This window comes from Dasypus novemcinctus, chromosome 25 (genome assembly GCF_030445035.2).
Source record: "Dasypus novemcinctus isolate mDasNov1 chromosome 25, mDasNov1.1.hap2, whole genome shotgun sequence".
Taxonomy (NCBI): domain Eukaryota; kingdom Metazoa; phylum Chordata; class Mammalia; order Cingulata; family Dasypodidae; genus Dasypus; species Dasypus novemcinctus.
Window position 1 is genome coordinate 34,691,247 of NC_080697.1, and position 20,023 is coordinate 34,711,269.

Consider the following 20,023-nt stretch of genomic DNA (forward strand, 5'->3'; position numbering starts at 1 on the left):
GCTTGTGCCACATCCACTCCACATAGCAGTAATATTTTGATAATGTTCTTTCATAATTTTTACAAATGTTCCACAGCAATGCAAGGTGTTGGTGGTGGGATGATAAATGGGAATTCTTAAAGATAATCATGATTGTTTTGCAAGCTCACAACTTCTCTAATTTAAAAAAACAACAACAAGCTGATTTGACCTCAAAACTTAAGAATTCAGAGGTGTGAGGGGTAGTAAGTAGAATAATCTGTGTGTCCCCTTCCCCTACACCCTGCAAAGATGTCCACAGCCAAAGCCTTGGAACCTGTGAATACTTTACACCACGTGGTAAAGAACTAAGATTGCTAATCAGCTGGCCTTGAGATGGAGAGAATATCATTAATCATCTAGGTGGGCCCACTGTTATCACAAGGATCCTTAAACGTGAAAGAGTGAGGCAAAAGAGTCAGTGTCAATGACCCAACATGAGGAATCCTTGACCAGCCATTGCTGGGTCTGAAGTTCAAAGGAGCCCAAGCATTAAGGAATGAGCGAAAGAAAACAGATTCTCTCCCAGAGTCTACAGGAAGAAACACCAGCCTGCTAACACTTTAACTTTAATCCTCTGACACCCATTTCAGACTTCTGAACTCCAGAACTGCAAGATAATAAGTTTGTGTCATTATAAGCCACTAGATTTTGGTAATGTGTTATAGCAGCAAGAGGAAACAAATATATGAGGGAACCAAAGAAGGCTCAGCTTGTCAGAGATGGGTGGAGAAAGGTCTTAGGCATGTCTGGGACGGTAAAAGCATATTTACAGACCAGGGGTGGGGCTGGGTTGGAGAAAAAGTATGCAAAGACAAAGGTTTACAATCATGTATGTCTCACACTGATGAAACAGTAAGACATCAGCCAGACAGGAGTAGACAGAGAGTGAGGTATAGCTAGAGTTCAGAGGTCAGATGGTGCCAATCCATGACAAATCAGGTCAGGGAAGTAGGTAGAAAAATCCTTATCTTAAAGAATTTAAGTAATAGGAGGCATAAATTCTAAATTATTTTCCCTGTTTAGTCATACATAAAATGAGTGTTCTCCTGTACAAGTAGCTCCCTTGCAACATTAAACATCCTAGTGATCAAAACACTTAGGGACACTTCTTTTGGGGAACTAAGTCCCTGTGGGGTCAGTATTACTTTATAGTTAATGCACCTAGCTAACTATGGTAGTCAGCAGCTTAATTCCTTATTGAATACGCCTTACTTATTACTGAATGATGTCTAAATCTAAAAAAATTTATTCTATCCTTAGCGTTCTCTCCTAAATATATTCGAAAGAATGTGCTACTAAAAGCAGTTCTACAGAGGCGTTCCAAAAATGCTATGAACGATGTCAGCAACATCACAGGAAAAAAGTATAGGGTTTCCTTGAGTAACTATTTTGAAGTGGACAACACTTGTACTGAAATAAAGGTGTCAGGATCAGTATAGTGACTTCAAAAGAAAATCAGACACATGACCTTATGATAACTCCAATTTGGCATGACATAACAAGTGGTAAAGGATAACAAAAAATGAGAGCTCCCCCTCCAAGGTTAACAGATACCCTGCTATAATATCAAAGTGGGGTATCGCAGAAAGAACACAGGGGTGCCAGAAAGAATGGGATAAAATTCTGGCTCTGTCTTATAGCTTTGTTATTTTCAACAAATTTCTCCTTAGGCCTCAATTTTTTCTGATAACCTGGCAAAACGACATTTCAAGCAGACAAAACAGCATGTACAGAAGGAAGAAGACACAAAAGGTGGCACACTGGGCAAAATGGAAAGTTATTTAAAAGGTGTGGTGGGACTGAATTATGCACCCTTGTTTGGACATATTCTTGATCTTGGTCCACATTCTGGTAGGTGTGGGCTCATCATAAATAAGATCTCTTTAAGATGACACTTCAATTAAGGTGTGGCCCTACTGAATCAGATTCGTCTTTAATCCAGATTACAGGAATTCTTCATAGGGAGAACGAAATTCAGAAAGAGAGAGAAAGAAACCACAGGGAGCAGCCAGAAGTTGCAAGTCACTGAGAAGAGGAAGAGAAAGAAGATGCCGACGTGTGCACTGCCATGTGATGGAAAAGCCAAGGAACCTGCGTGGTTGTGAGACAGCCAGAAGATACCAGCCCCAGAAGGAAGCAAGCCTTCTAGCCTCTAAATTCCTGTTGTCAGGCCAACCCATTGTAAGCTGTTTGTCTTAGCATCCAGGAAACTAAAACAGAAGGACAAAAAGGAAAGAGGCCTCTCAACAGGTAGCCTGGGTCCAGGTAATGCCCAGGAGCGTGGACCTTAGATATTATATAGTATTTACTAACCTGAGGCCTTCTTTTGGGGGCAGTTAGGGGAAGGCAGTAGTAGTTTCACAGACAAATCTATTTAGAAAAGGTTAAGAATGCTATTCTCCTCACAATCCACATGAGCTTATTAAAATCTTTGAATAGTCCTATATAAAGAAACATGTGTACTGCCCTTGATACCAATTTCTCTACATTTCTAAAGCCACAGAAACCCATACCTTGGAACACACTTTCATGAACTTTACTGTGAATAATGGGAAAATACTATAGAGTTTTAGGCAGAGAAGTAACATCACTCAGTTTGTATTTTAGAAAATTACTCTGGGGTCAGGGGAACATATGAAAAAAAAAGATCTGTAGTACATACTCAGCAATATAGGTCAGAAAGGCAAATTAGTGTTAAGTAGTAGATTCTTAAAGATTCTTAAAGATTATGACACTAAAATCTGTTATGTCATCTCATAGAATGTTCTGTCTGTCTTTAAGCTATGCTGCTGGGGCTTATCCTTCGAAGAAACACAACTCCCTCCTTAAGACTATCAGCAGTCAGAAGTCAATGTTTACACAAGAAACAGATTGTTTTGTTTTTATTTCTGATAAGAAAAGCTTCCCCAACATATGACAAAAACATTTTGGAACCTGATCAGATATAAAATACCTCTTTTATACTAGCCTTAAACTATAAACTCAAAAAGCCCAAGTGAATTAAAAAAAATTTTTTTAAATTTAAGACATTTTTCAAAACCTGCTGTTTGCCAACAAAACTGAGCATCTCATTTCTTAGTGATTTCTTGACATCTTGAAGATAGTCACTGAGTGTGCTAGACAGTGAAGACATGTGATGGCTATGTAACAGAGCAGGCCACGAAACACCACCCTGAACTAGCAGTAATAAACTGGGCTATAGTTCTGGCTCTACCAAATATCATGGGCAGTCCTGTAACTCTCTGACTCCTGGAGTTCTCATTTGCATAATGAGGATGGTCTGCTGTAAGATCAGGAAAACCTATAAAAAGCACAAGGCACACACAGTTTAAGTGTGCAAATAAATAAATAATAAATAAAAACTATCATTATTTTTTTCTCTTTTCCCCTCGCTTCATCCAGGGGAAAAATTAGAGGCAATGACCACTTTTTGGACAGTCAGATATCTGCTTTAGCAAATCTTGGGTCTGTATTAAGTAAAAAGAGTTGCATACTCTGCTCTGTTCATTTTTAAATTAAAAAAGAGAATTTCTCTACATATTTACTTCCACTTAGGTGTCATCACAAAAAAACAATTCTGCTTCCTCCTTTTACAAAATCAGTAGTTGTCAAGTAATTAATCAATCAATATTTATATATTGAAAAGTTAGGAGGTAGTATTTGTTTTATCAAAATTGTAGAGGGCTTTGAAGAACATTAAATGAGGTTTTCTCAACGTCAACATTATTGACATTTTGGGCCAGACAATTCTCTGTTGGAAGGCTGTTCTGTGCATTGTAAGATGTATAGCTGCATTTCTAGCCTCTACCTACTAGATGCCAGTAGTACCCCCTCAGTCATGATAATCAAAATATATCTGATGTTGCAGAATGTTCCCAGGGGGCAAAACCACCCTATCATTTCAGAGACAAGAAACAGGGACTAAAAGTCTTAAGTGATTTGTTCCAGGACACTAAAACTTAGGTCCAGAAACCTTGCAAACTTAGTTGGGAATTGGCTCGGTCAAAAACAACTTAAATCTGCCCCATTGATTTCCTGAACTTATTTCACATTCATTTCATGCTTATCATAAACAACTTCATAACTGTCTAATCACTGTAAGATCAATATAATCACAATATATAAAATATACAACATAAGGGGGGGGGGGAATACCTGTAAAGCTAAAATCCTAAGACAATTATTTTTAGCATAATTCCCAAAAATCCTTTTCCTTGTACATAGGCTTTCCCCACTTTTGGTAATTCTTAAATGTTCTCTTTATCCCTGATGTGCTGAAATTTCAATATGACAAGACTTGAGACACACACATACATATACACATACATACAGTGAACTCTCCCAATCAGATCCCAAAGATTTTTCTTCACTTTGGGAAATTTTTAGCTTTTTTTAAAAATTTCTTCTTTCCCGTTCCCTATTTTCTCTCCTCTGGAACTACTTCCAGGTAGGTGCTGTTGGCCCTTCTGGATTTAGCCTCTATGTCTCCTGACTTACCTTTTATACTGTCCATTTGTATCACTCCTTGTGTTGTGCTCTGGAAATCTGGAGCCTCACTAATCACCTCTTCAAATGTGTGTGACCTACCATATAACAACTTTTAGTTTTTATTTCAACAAGTAAATTTTTTAAATTTCTAAGCCTTTCCCTGGTTCTTTTTCACTAGTACCTTTCCCAATTTCAGTAATTTAGTAACCTCCCTTATCTTTTTGCGCCTGCCAGTAAGGAGCCGCGCAGCGCGCAAAAGAAAGAGCAGCCTACCCAGGAATGGCACCGCCCACACTTCCCGTGTGGCTGACGACAACAGAAGCAGACAAAGAAACAAGACAACAAGACGCAGAAAAATAGACACAGAGAACAGACAACTGGGGGCGGGGGTTAAATAAATAAATAAAATCTTTAAAAAAAAAAAATTAGAAGTTTTTAATATTGATGAAGTATAATCAATTTTTTTCTTTTATGGTTATTGCTTTGTCTCCTACCTAAGAAACCTTTGCTTACTCCAAGCTGCAGATATTCTCCTATATTTTCTTTAGAAGCTTTATAGTTTAAGCTTTTAGACCTAACTCTTGATCCATTTCACATTAATTTTTGTGTGAGCTATACAGAAGATCACAATTCATTTGTTTCCATATAAATATTCAGTAGTGCCAGCAACTCAATGTTCTTTCAGAACCATTTGTTGAAAAGAGTTTCTTTTCCCCATTGGACTGCCTTGGCAACTTTGCCAAAAATCAAAAAACCACTTAAATGTGGGTCTATTTTTTAGAATCTAGTTTGTTCCATTAATCTATTTGTTGATCCTTATTCCAGTACCATGCAATCTTGATTACTATAACTTTGTGAGAATTGAAGTGAGGTAGTTTAAGTCCTCCAACTCACACTTTTTCCCAAGATTACTTTGGGTATTTTAGGACCTGTGCATTTCCATATAAATTTTAGAAGCGGCTTGTCAATTTCCCCAAATGGATTGCGTTTGTGGTGAATCTTGAGATCAGTGAGGGAAGAACTGATATCTTAATCTTGAGTCTTCCAATCCATGTACATCATATCTCTCTCCATTAATGTCTTTAATTTCTGACAATATTTAACAGTTTTCAATGTAGAGTTCTTGCACATCTTAAAAATTTTTTTTCTTTATTTTAAAAGGTGCTTTAGATTACATATATGTTATATCAAAAATATAGGGGATTTCCATATGCCCCACCCCTCCCTTTCCCACACCTTCCTCCATCAACAACTTCTTTCATCAGTGTGGTACATTTGCTACAATTGATAAAAACATACGGAAGCAATGCTACTAAGCCTGGTCTATAGTTTATATTATGTTTTACACTTTCTTGCGTATCTTTTGTTAAGTCTGTTCTTAAATAAGTTTGGTAATTTCTGATTATGAAATCATCTCTGTAGTTGAGATTTCCAACTAAGCTTTTCATGGTCTTGCCCGCACTGGCGGAAAGGCAAAAGCAGTTACTAGAGTTTGCACTCACAGTTTTAATTGAGCCCAAAGTGGTAGTGGCTTTGTTTTTGTTGTTGTTTTTAAACACATTTATAAGTCTAGATCAAATATGACTTTGACTAGGTGATTACACTTTTACATTTATTTTCTTCCCAAATTAGGATAGGCAAGAATTATACAGATAAGAGAGAAATGGAAAGGGCATTCAGATATGATTAACAGCATAAGCTGAGTAAGAGAGGCAGGAATGAGTCTGGTGTTTCTGTCAACCAGTTTGACAATGTAGGTTCACGTAAGGGCTGTCATGGGAAACTCAACTACATTTTAGAGAACAGGAAGTACAACATGGGAGAGTGTGGAGGGAAAACAGAAGATGAAATAGACAATTAGCAAAACAAAACACATTTTGACAAAAAAGCACCCCAGCTCACCTCTGTAATTTGCATGCCTAGAAAAAATAATTTGGTTGAATATTCCTTAGTACTCTCTAAAATCATGGGATTAGAACTTCAGATACAATGTTTCCCACAAAGAAACCCCTAGGAAAGAATGAATACTCACCTAGCCCAGAGATGTTTATTGCTTTCACAGATTTCTTCATTTTGTAAAGAACCATCCGGTCCACATCCAAAGCCTAAAATATAGATAATAAATTTATTAAAATATGTGTTTGCAGTTAGACCATGACTACAAGAGAACAGCCACACAACAGCCACTCTGGAGGTTCCCTGCTCAACTTTGTTAGGCTATTACTATGGCACAAATCTTCAGTATGATGTGGAAGATTGGTTTTCTAACTGTGCTAAGCAGAAGCCTTATTGGTAATCGCTAAAAATCAACTCTTTCATCGTCTGTCCCATCCACCTGAAGCATATGAGCTACCTCATACCAACAGCACCTACTGGACATTAGCCTTTTGCAGTTGTATTTGTTAACTTGAACACACATTGCTTCTACCAAGTCTTAATTCTCCCTGTGCACAAGCAAGGCTCCATAAGCTGCCTGCCAGCCAGGGATTTGCCCATTGTGCCTGTGCTCCTTACCACTGCAGAGATTGAAACAACTGTGACTACATTCATGTATTAAATATATTTATGTATTTAAATTCAACAAATATTCACATGGCACTTACAGTGCTTGGCACATAGTAGATGTTCAAACAATACTTGCCCAATGGCTAATCAGACCTGGAAATACATCTTCAGAAAATCTATTAAGCAACGAATGTGGAAGTATATACCAAACACCATCAAACACTATGCTAAAAGGAAAGGGCTGGTATTTTATTATTGCAGCCTGTATCTAAAGGTAAGGGCATCTACCAAAGACAGGCATAGTTCAGCCAAGAAAGGAGAAAACCTTAAGAGCCCACATATGGGTAGTGTCATGGAACTTTCACAAAAAGCACAGGAGTGAAATTTCCTTTCAACCCAATTAAATAACATAGTAGAGAAGAATAATGTGTGTCAACTTTTAGTTATTGTAATGGGAGTGACAGAACATCTGATTAGCCCAGATAGCAATACCAGGGTGATTGCAGAGGCAATGAAAAGCTGCAAGGGAAAGCACCTAGCCCAATATCTGGTATATAGCAGGTACTCAATAACAAGTAGATATTGTGAGTTTTGATCATAAATTTTCCAATATCTACCACCTAAAACAGAGCACAGCACTTAAATGGATTCCGGACTTCTAGTCTTCCTAATTACCTCTTGAATCCATTTCCAATAGTAGGTCACATGTAGTTGTTCTATACAAAACCGGTTATTTTACTGAATGCTAAAATCATATGTGATTAGAGATGACAATTTTAAACTAAAAAATGGTCACAAGCCATGAGAAAATTGACTGAGTTGTTACAATACAAAAAGAAGTAATGATAAAAAGATTTATTTTCTAACGGAGAAAAAGGTAAATAAAAAATGATGCTAGATAATAAAAAATTCTTGCACAGAATTAACTCTTATTTCCCTATGTGGTCAACTCTAAACCCATCTCAGATATCACTATGAGATAGAAGGGATTGAATACAGTTAATAACCTGTGAATATGATTATTTAACAAAAATCATGCACAATGGAAAGAATAATAAAGATAGAAAGGGCAGTTCCCAGCCCAGGTACTTGGTAAGATTTCTGGTGTCCTCAGGGTAATGTTATAAAAAAAAAAAGTTTCACTGTCTGACTTGTGGTTACTTCTCCAGCCTCATCTCATCTCTTGATATTCTCCCCCTCCTTCACTTCTACCATAAACTTCAGTGAAAATTAACTACCTGTAGCTCTCCCCTCAACTTGCTATCTTTTACTTCCAAGCATCACCTGTAGCTCCCTCCTCAATTTTTTTTTGTTTTTGAAAATTTTATTAACAACTTTATTTCAAATTCACAAAAATGAAAGAACAGAAAAAGGCGGCTCAGCAAGTTATGGAAACATTACTCCTAAAAAGTTATTTTCCAGGTACTTTTATCTCACCTGCTACCTCAGTTGTTCCTCTAGAGTTCAGAAAGATACACAGATGAACAGACTATTAAATGATGTAGTCAAGGTCTCCTTATTAATGAAAAAAAAATAGAGGATGCTCTACTCACATTCCTATCTCACATAACCAAACCCCAAGTTTTTTTTTAACCTTTAGAATTAATATAGCACCAACTTTGCTTTTGCTACAAAAATATCACAATGTTGTTATTAGCCATAGTCCATAAATTACATTAGTTATATTTTCCCATGTATATTCTTAACACTCTGTAGAAGAGCATTCCTATATTTATATTATTAACTACAATCATCACCTACTTCCAAAATCATTGTTATACATTCCAAATATTATCTTCCAGCTGTTCTCAAACTCACATTAATCTTCCTAGACTACTTGTTTCAGCCAGTCACATCCATAAATCAAGTGTTCGTTACATTCATTATAATGTGTTACCTTTCAAATCCAACCATTACCACATATTTACATTTGACCTTATTAAACATTCTACATACATCCAGAATCTTCCTCCCTTCTCATCCCATATTCCATCTCCCACCAATCTACACTTCATAGCCCAACTCCATAAGTCTACTCATTATATTTAGTTCCCATCAGTGAGACCATACAATATTACAATATTTGTCCTTTTGTGCCTGGCTTATTTCACTCAACATAATATCGTCAAGGTTCCTTCATGTTGTCATGTGCTTTCCCACTTGATTTCTTACAGTTGAATAATATTCCATCATATGATTTTACCACATCTTGTTTATCCATTTATTGGTAGACAGACACTTAGATTGTTTCCATCATTTAGCAGTTGTGAATAACGCCACTATGAACATTGGTATGCAAATATCTGTTCGCCTCCTTGCTTTCAGTTCTTCTGAATATATTCCTACTAACGTGATTGCTGGATCATATGAAAATCTGATATTTAGTTTCGTGAAGAACCACCAGATCTTCTTCCACAGAGGTGGCACCATTTTGCAGTCCCACCAACAGTGAAGGACTGTTCCTATTTCTCCACATCCTCTCCAGCACTTCAAGCTTTCTGGTCTTTTAATAATGGCCATTCTGTATGGTATGAGATGGTATCTAACTGCAGTTTTGATCTGCATTTCCCTAATAGCTAGTGATGCTGAACACCTTTTCATATGCCTTTTGGTCATTTGTATTTCCACTTCGGAAAAGTATCTGTTCCTTCGCCCATCTTTTAATGGGGTTCCTTATCATTAAGTTGTGTGATCTCTTTATATAATATGAAGATCAATCCCTTATCAGATATATGATTTCCAAAGGTTTTTTTCCCATTAAGTAGTCTGCCTTTTTACTTTCTTGACAGTCTTTTGAAGAACAAAAGTATTTAACTTTGAAGCTGTCCCACTTATTTATTTTTTTTCTGTTCATTTTTGGGTGTAATGTCCAAGAAACCACCAACAACCACAATATCTTGAAGATGGTTCCCTATATTTTCTTCTGGGAGTTTTATGGTTCTAGTTTTTATATTTAGGTCCTTGATCCATTTTGATTAACTTTTGTATAAGGTATAAGATAAGGGTTCTCTTTCTTTCTTTTAGATATGAATATCCAGTTTTCCCATTTGTTAAATAGGCTATTTTAACACAGCTGAGCAGGTTTAACAGCCTTGTCAAAAATCACTTGACAGATGACGGTCTATTTCTGAACTCTCCATTCAATTCCATTGGTCAATCTGTCTATCTTTATGCCAGTACCATGTTGTTTGTACCACTGTAGCTAGATAATATGATTTGAATTCTGGAAGTTTAAGTCCTTCAACCTTCTTCTTTTTAGAGATATTTTTGGCTATTCTGGATTTCTTACTCTCCCAGATAAATTTGATAGTTGGTTTTTCCAATTCTACAAAGAAGGATATTTTTTTTTCCAGGATTGTGTTAATCTGAAGATGTTTGGGTAGAACTGATATCTTAATGATATTTAGTCTTCCAACCCATGAACGTAGAATATCCTTCCATTTATTTATGTCATTATTGGTTTCTTTTAGCAATGTTTTATAGTTTTCTGAATACAAGTCCTTTAAGTATATTCCTAAATATTTTATTTTTTCACTATTGTAAATGCAATTTTTTCTGATTTTCTCCTCAGACTGCTTATTAATAGTGTATATAAATGCTTATTTATTTTTGCGTATTAATCTTTATATTACTGAAATTAAAAGTTTTAATAATTTTTTTGTGGGTTTTTCAGGATTTTCTAAGTATAGTATCATATCATCAGAGAATAATAAAAGTTTTACTTCTTCCTTTCCTATTTGGGTGCCTTATTTCTTTTTCTTGCCTAATTGTTCCAGCTAGAACTTCTAGCACAATATTGAATAACAGTGGCAAGAGTGGGCACCTATGTCTTCTTTCCAATCTCAATGGGAAAGCTTTCAGACTTTCACCATTAATTACAATACTAGCTGTGTGTTTTTCACATATGCACTTCATCATATTGAGAAAGTTTCCTTCCTTCCTATCTTTCAGAGTGTTGTTTCTTTTTTAATCAAGAAAGGTTGTTGTAGTTTGCCAAATGCCTTTTCTACATTAATTGAAATGATGTGATTTTTTTTTCTTCAACGTATTAATGTGGTATATTACACTGGTTTTCTCATGTTGAACCAATCTTGCATATCTTGTATAAATTCCACTTGAGCATGATGTATAATTTTTCTATATGATTTTAGAGTATTTTCGCTAGGGTAGACCATTTGTTGGAACATAAGTTAGATCTCAATAAATTTTAAAACACTGAACTTATTAGGGAATGGATGTGGCTCAAGCAGTTGAGTGCCTGCTTCTCACAAGAGGGGTCCCAGGTTCAACTCCTGGTGCCTCCTAGGGAAAAAACAAAAACAAACACCAAGCCAAACAACAAAAAAATCAACTCTGGGGAGCTGATGTGGCTCAGTGGTTGAGTGCCAGCTTCCCAGATATGAGGTCCTGGGTTCAATCCTTGGTCCCTGGTACCTCCTCCCCCAAAAACTTATAAAAACACTTTCTCTCCTTATAATGTAATTAAGTTGAAAATTAATAACAGGTGGAAAAAGGGAAATCCACAAATAAATACAAATTAAACAATATACTCTTAAATAATCAATGGGTTAAAGAAATTAAAAATCAGTAAATGCCTCAAGACAAATGAAAACGAGAACACAACATACCAAAACTTAGGGGATATAGCAAAGGCAATGCCAAGAGAGAAATTTATAGCCCTCGATGCTTTTATTAAAAAAGAAAGAGAGCTAAAATCAAAGACCTAACTGCACACAATGTAGGAGTTAGAAAAAGAACAGCAAACCAATCCCAAAGCAAGCCAAAAGAAAGAAATTATAAAAATTAGAGCAGGAATAAATGACATAAAGAAAAAAAAATAGTGAAGATCTACAGAACTAAAAGTTGGTTATTTGAGAGGATCAACAAATTCGATAAACCCTCAGGCTAGATTAATTAAGGAAAAGAGAAGATGCTAATAAATAAAACCAGAACTGACCCAACAGAAAAAGAAGAGATCATAATAAGATACTGTGAACAACTATTGCCAACGAACTAGACATCAATGATAAAATGGGCAAATTTCTGGAAATACATAAACAAACCACACTGACCCTAGAAGAAACAGACCTCAACATACCAATTTCTTTCAAAAGAAATTGAAAGCCATCAAAAACTTCTCCAAAATGAAAAGTCCAGGACCAGATGGCTTCATAGTTGAATTCTACCCATCATTTACAGAAGATAATACCAAACTTGCTCAAATTCTTAAAAAACTTTAACAGGAAGGAACACTATCACACTCATTCGATGAGGGTAACATCACCCTAATACCAAAGCCAAATAAAGATATTATGAAAAAAAGATTACAAACCAATTTCTTTAATGGACATGGATGCAAAAATCAACAAAATATGTGCTATCTTCTCTTTTACTTCCAAGTATTACCTGTAGCTCTCCCTCAACTTGCTATCTTTCTTTTACTTTCAAGCATTTATAAATGCTCTTCCAATCTTAGAAAATTCTCCCTACCTCGTCATGACCCCTTAACTTCGACTCCAATTTTGGAAGTCGATTTATTAATAGAAGCATCTCCTCCTCTTGCAGCTTCTCTGATTCTTCCACTCCACTCCTCCAGAATGCTTTAAGAACTCTTCCTAGGTTTTTCCATTGCTCCCTGCATTTACTCAGTATTATATCTGATAAAATTTTCTGAGCAACTACTATGTGCTAAGCGCTAAGCCAAGTACTAGAGATATCATGGAAGAAAAACAGGACAAGGCCATGCCTTAATGGAATCTACAAGGTAGCAGAAGATAATCCTCTAAGTAAACACTAAATTATTAGCTATGATAAAAAAAAATGTCCAAGACTTATCACCTACACCGAATTGCTTTTTTTAAAAAATATTTTTATTTTTCATTTATTTCTCTCCCCTTCCCCCCCACCCCCCGAGTTGTCTGCTCTCTCTGTCCATTCACTGTGTTTTCTTCTGTGTCCGCTTACATTCTTGTCAGCGGCATGGGGTATCTCTTTCTGTTGCATCATCTTGCTGCGTCTGCTCTCCATGTGTGCAGTGCCACTCCTGGGCAGGCTGCACTTTTTTTGCACTGGGTGGTCCTCTTTACAGGGTGCACTCATTGTGCATGGGGCTCCCCTATGCGGGGGACACCCTGCGTGGCACGGCACTCCTTGCGCACATCAGCACTGTGCGTGGGCCAGCTTATCACATGGGTCAGGAGGCCCTGGGTCTCCCATACGGTAGGCAGATGCTCTATCCCTTGAGCCAAATCCGCTTCCCTGAATTGCTTTTTAACTTGTCCAATTCTGCCTCTAGACCTGTGCTGTCCAATACGGTAGCTACTAGCCACATGTCTGTCAAACAAAATGTAGCTAGTGTCATATAGTAAAAAGATAATATTGACATATTTGGGTTAAATAAATATTAATAAAATTAACTTTACTGTTTCTTATTACTTTTTTTTTTTAATGTTCTACCCTAATAGTAAGAACTGATGTTTGTTCATCATTGTCTCCACAGTGCCTAACAGAGAGCCTGGCAAAGAACCAGACTCAGTAAAAAGTAGTTGAGTAAATAACTATAAGAGTAGAAAGAAAGGCAGAGGATTCAATGCTAGGCAATGGTGTTTCAGCTGATCCCAGAGGCAATGGGCAGCTACTGAAGGATTTTGGCAGTGGAAAAGTGAGAAAGGTTCTTAAAGATTATTCAGGCCACAGTGAGAGTAATTTTTTCAGGATATACAGTAGCTGGATTCAGGGAAAGCCTACCTGAAAATGAGGTAACTGGCTAGGGCACACGGTTCAGTTGCCATTTGGCAGCTCAATGTTGGGCAGCAGAGACTTCCTGGAAAAGCCAGGCTGGGGGGACTATTTCTACCTCTCTTAACTGCATTTTAGCTCCAGCCTCTCACACTCCCATAGATGAAAATCAATCTTCTATCCACAGGAGTTTGGCTTCAATTATGCTAAGAAAAATGGGCAACACAGGTCAGGGGTATACTTGCAGGTGTAAGGTTGATCACAGTTGAAATATACCTTTTAACACGGTTGAACTCTGAAAAACTTCCTCCCACGTTATGCTACAGAGCATAACCCTCCTTGATCATATACTGCAGAAAAGTTTCATAAAAATATTCTATCTTATGGAATTTTCTAACTTTATTATTAAAATTTCTGAACTCAGAAAGGAGAGGGGTGGCGGACTTGGCCCAGTGGTTAGGGCCTCCGTCTACTACATGGGAGGTCCGTGGTCAAACCCCGGGCCTCCTTGACCCGTGTGGAGCTGACCCATGCACAGCGCTGATGCACGCAAGGAGTGCCATGCCACGCAGGAGTGTCCCCCGAGTAGGGGAGCCCCACGTCAAGGAGTGCGCCCCATAAGGAGAGCCGCGCAGCGCGAAAGAAAGTGCAGCCTGCCCAGGAATGGCGCCGCACACATGGAGAGCTGACACAACAAGATGATGCAACAAAAAAAAACACAGATTCCCGTGCTGCTGACAACAACAGAAGCGGACAAAGAAGATACAACAAATCGACACAGAGAACAGACAACCGGGGTGGGGGGTGGGGGGAGAGAAATAAATAAATAAATCTTAAAAAAAAAAAAAGAAATGAGAGGATAAACAATAACTGTGACTTTTCCACAGTCTTTTAGGGAAAGACTGGAAATAAAAGTATTAGGTGGCTGAGATGATTTTTCATTAAAATTGCAAAAGGCAAAAGCAGTTACCTCCCTACTCAAAAACACACCCTTCATTATGGTGCATATTTATAGATAATTAAGATTAAATTTGGTCAGGAGAATTTAGAATGATTAAGACTGAATGTTGGAAATAGTCTTCCGTCAATTATATATAAAAATAGCACTGGAAACTTAAAACAACAAAAATTAAAACACAATTCAAGAAACCGAGAAACAAAACTCAAGAGTCTCAAGAAGCCAATGGTGTGTACCAATCAGGCAAAATTTCTAACTGGATTAGGCATTCATCCCACAATCTCCCTTCTGTCCCCCACCCCCCAAATCTACTCATGCTTAAAGAGAACAAAAAAAAAGTTGCATCTTTCACCAGAACTTGTGTATAAAACTTAAAAACATAGAGGAAGAAATCTAACAGTAAGACCTAAGTAGCAACCACACAATAGATTAAGTCTGGCCAAACCTCATTAATTTGGAAGAGCCAGACTGAAAGTGACCTTTAGTTTGTAAAACAAGTTTCACAGAGTAAATTTATCACACACACAATACCATAGGGATGTGTCTCAAATATTTCAAAGGGAAGTAACTACTTTCAACTATTTAAAAGCATCTCTCTAGGAACCCCCAAACTGTTAAATTAATTAATAGTTGCTCATTCTTATTTATTCATTAAAGCAGCTCCTCAAGAATCTCTACTGCTACTCCCAACCTACGGTCACTGTTCCCAGGAACAGTGTGCAGTATGGGTAAAGCAAAGTCCTCCACAGGGAAGGCACCATAAAGCTGTCCACTCTTCATTTTTCAGACTCAAAAGAACCCCATTCTTCTCATTAATAGACTGTAGCACCCAAAAATTATACTCTATTGTATTAACAAAAAATTTATGGAAATGTTTTTTCTCTCTTGCTGTGTAAGTACCTACACAGTATTTTCAATTTTGTGTGTAGGCAAGTCTGCTGGAGGACCTATACCAAAACACTTTCTCCAGCAGGATCAACCAGCTTCTGCTCCTTTTGGCCCTGATCTGGAGGCACTGGGTAGGGGTGCAGCACAGTGCCAATTTGGCTCCCAGCACCCTGAGGTTTTAATTGAAGTTAGCAAGGGTGAGAGGGAATGATTTCATTCTTGGAACCCATAGATGCTACAAATATAGAGAGGAAAGGAGGACAAGAGACCACATGCCTCGCTCATTTAGGCTGTCGGGGAGACACATTCCAGGCTCCTCTCCTCTCCCATGTCATCTGTTCACTTTCCAACCTGAGAAGAAGGTCAACCTAAAGTCCAACGTGAGAGTAAATAACATTTCTGAAAGCTAGTATAAAAAAAAAATCAGATCTGTCTCCCAAGGTCACCTTTGCCAAGAAAAGAATCATATATTTAGATGGCAGCTTTAACTCATCATACATTTGGCTTTTCAAAAAGTTAACAGAGAACCTTAATGATACCATCATATATTTCCAGAAGCATTTTGGGACATACAGAAACTCAGTGTAGCCAGGAGTCCGTTTAAAGCCAGAGCAATGATGGAACTACTTCCTTCTGGGAATAAGTAGAGAACTGAAGAACACCAGGTGTCATTAAAAATTAAGATCAGGGAAGCGGACTTGGCCCAGTGGTTAGGGCATCCGTCTACCACATGGGAGGTCTGCAGTTCAAACCCTGGGCCTCCTTGAGCCATGTGGAGCTGGCCCATGCAGAGTGCTGATGCGTGCAAGGAGTGCCCTGCCACGCAGGGGTGTCCCACGCGCAAGGAGTGTGCCCCGTAAGGAGAGCTGCCCAGGGCAAAAGAAAGTGTAGCCTGCCTAAGAATGGCACTGCCCACACGGAGAGCTGACACAACAAGATGATGCAACAAAAAGAAACACAGACTCCTGTGCCACTGACAACAACAGAAGTGGACAAAAGAAGAAGACGCAGCAAATGGACACAGAGAACAGACAGCCGGGGCGGGGAAGGGGAGAGAAATAAATAAATAAATAAATAAATAAACAAACAAATAAATAAATAAATAATTAAAAAGAATTAAGACCAAATAACTTTAGCTTAGACACTAAATCACAGTTGTGTAAAATATATATGCAAAAGGACAAGAACTAGAAGGGCATATTATGGTACTATCTAATAAAACCGAAGATACTCAATGTCTATACATATCTACACCAGAAGGCTCAGAGGAAATAATCAAAAAACTGGACAAACCCAAATGTCTGCCAATGGTAGAATGGATAAACTCATATATTCATATACCAGAGTGCTATAAAGCAACAGAAACAAATTTTACCACAATAGAAATTTCATAAAATAATGTTATGCAAAAGAAGCAAGTTGCAAAGGGATATATGCAGTATAATATGGCAAACACTACAAAACAGGCAAGACTAAATTATTTTGCTTATTTTTAGGGATGTATATATTGCTGGTTAAAACTATAAATAAAAGGAAGGAGACTGTCATCACATACATCAAGATAGTGGCCACCCTGACAGTTAAGTCAGGAGAGGGACAGGGGCTTCTGGAATGCTGACAATGACCAGGAATGACCAGGGTGATGTGGTGGTTGTGCAAATGTTTGTTTCATAATAATTCCTTAAATTATAATATATTCATTTATATACTCTTCCAAGCATGATATATTAGTAAGAATAAAAATAAAAAATTTTAAAGTAAAAGAAATTAAAATGAACAAGAGTTTGAGAAAAGAGTCAGAAATGTTGCCAAAATGAAAATAAATTCAAAGGGGCAATTCACTAGCACATCATTTTAGTCACATACAATAAGGGAAAGGTACTTAGAGATCTCCTAGCCCAATTCCTAAACCATCATAGAAAAGATGACACAAAAGTCAGTAGAAGCTAGAAAGAGAGGAAAAAGAGAATCCCGATATGCTAACTCTGGTCTGTTACTGCTTTTTTTTCCCTCAGCATCAGCTAATTCTATGTCACCCTTCTGAGGTAGTTTTAGGGATCTTACTAAACTATTTAGCCTGATCTTGCAAAGAATTAGTTTTCTGAGCTTCTAAAGAAGGCAAACTCTTGAGAATATAGGCAGTGCCTAATAAAAGAAAACAGACCAATATGTCAAGCCCTCAATATTATTGCAAGTAACTATGAACCTTGTTCTTCAAAAATTGAAACTTCATGGTTACCATAGGTTCTGAGGGGAGGGGGTGGAAGAAGAGAATAGATGAAATATAGGGCATTTTTAGGGCATTGGAATTGTTCTGCCTGATCTTGCAATAATGGATACAGGCCATTTTAAATTTTATCAAAACCAATAAAAGTATCCAGTGCAAAATGTAAAACAATGTAAAGCACTGACCATGTAGTAGCAATGCTTCAATATTTACACAATTGCAACTGTACCATCCACATGTAAAATGTTATTAATAAGGAAGAATGGGAGGGGGAAGAGTGTTGGGTATATGGGAATCCCCTCTATTTCCTATGTGACTGAAAGCTTCTTTGAAGATAAAGCAAAAAAATAAGACCCTGGGGTAACATACAGAAGAAACGGTCACTGTATATAAAATACAACAGATCTTACAGTGATGAAAGACACAATGAATAAAAATTTTTCTCTTGTTTTCTATTGTTGTATTTTGTTATTTTTTTAATTATTATTTTATTTTCTTAATTTTATTTGGGTTTTTTTTTTGGGGGGGCTTTGTTTTCTAGGAAGGTTTTAGATCAGAGAAGGGTCACAACTGTGGCAAAGGAGGATCACTGGTGTGGGATGTCAGTGACAGGGAGATGTGTGCAGAAGGGTGCACCTAGGGCACGCCTCTGCAGCAGACGAATATGTTCAAGTGCTCATGGGGCACTGTCTCGATGCGTGGAGACCCACACAATAACTGAAAGAATATTGAATTTTCTTAGGGGGGAGTCCTGCTACAGTCTCTAAAAAAAAGGCAAGAATCCCCCAAGCACATGGACAGTACCTTAGTGAAGGAAAAACCATTAGGCCAGGCCCTTGATATTGATGATTGTACTCATGAAGCTTTTCTTGTAAAACTGAAACTTAGTCTAGTATTATATATTGCCTAAAAGTTTCCTCCTGAAACCCTCCTTTGTTGCTCAAATGTGGCCTTTGTCCAGGCCAAACAGCATATTGCACTATCTTCCCCCCTGCATGGTACATGAGTCCTAGGAATGAGCCTCCCTGGCACAAAGGGATTATTACCAAGTGTTGACTAGGGATGCATCTGGAAAAAGACCTTGACCAAAGGAGGAAATATTAAACACAAATGAGTTTATGGCTAAGAGATTTCAAAGTGAGTCGGTCATTCCAGAGGTTACACTTATGCACATCTCAGCAGGATCTCATTGACTGCCACAGTAAACAGTGCCTCAAACAGTAGGGCTCCCCAGGGCTCTAGAGACATCTAGACACTATAAGCAGGGCAGACAGGCTCAGGAACTTGGTGCTCTGTCAGTGGGCCTTACTTTGGAATTTATGCTACCCAGTGTAACAAAATTAGACTCATTTATAGTTTCCCTTCACCTGGCTCTTCTGTCCCTTTTATTTGAACCTATAATTAGCACTATACTTGTTAATTCTATGTCCCAGGACTTAAATCTTCAGTCTGTTCATATGCCGGTTGAGCCCTGAGTTGCAACACCTACTCTCAAGTTCATTAGACTCATTCAGGACAACTAACAAAAGGATAATGATGGACAAAGCCCATCCCAAAAAAACAGAGTATCTACGACGGCAAGCAAGACAGTCCCATCTATCTGCACCACGGGATCTAAGCCCCCTCTCAATCAGAAGCACAGTGTGCATCACCATCCCAAAATACTCGATTGGGGAATGAACAATGGACTAAAGTAGACTTATTATTATTCTATTATTATTTTATTATAGGCTTATTATTATTCTAGCAATGGAAGAACTTTCATCATTGATATAAAGGCAGCGGCCACCAGAGGTTCTAAGGGGAGGTAGAGGGAAAAATAGGTATAATATGGGGACATTTTCAGGACACTGGAATGTCCTGCATGGCATTGCAATGATGGATACAGGCCACTATACATTTTGTCAAAACCTATAAAATTCTGTGGGGTAAAGTATAAACCATAATGTGAACTATAGTCCACGGTTAGTAGCAATGTTTCAATATGTGTTCATTAATTGCGACAAATATACCGCACTAATGGCAGATGTTGTTAATATGGGAAAGTATGGGGAAGGGTATATGGAAATCCCCTATTTATGTATTTATCTGTTTAGACCAACTGGGGGCTGAACCCAGCACCTCGTACGTGCACCTTGTATGTGGGAAGCCAGCACTCAACCACTGAGCCACATCAGTTTCCCTGAGTTGGTTTTTTC

At 37.7% G+C, this 20,023-nt stretch overlaps 1 protein-coding gene across 3 annotated transcripts in view; it reads right to left on the reverse strand.

Annotated features, from left to right (window-relative positions):
• The window catches only part of ASAP2 (ArfGAP with SH3 domain, ankyrin repeat and PH domain 2), a 211,497-nt gene that overhangs the window by 128,210 nt on the left and 63,264 nt on the right, over positions 1–20,023 (reverse strand). For all 3 annotated transcript variants that reach the window (XM_058287891.2, XM_058287892.2, XM_058287893.2), the window contains exon 2: positions 6,542–6,614. In XM_058287891.2, coding sequence (XP_058143874.1) covers positions 6,542–6,614 — 73 coding nt within the window. The remainder of the gene's footprint in view (positions 1–6,541; positions 6,615–20,023) is intronic.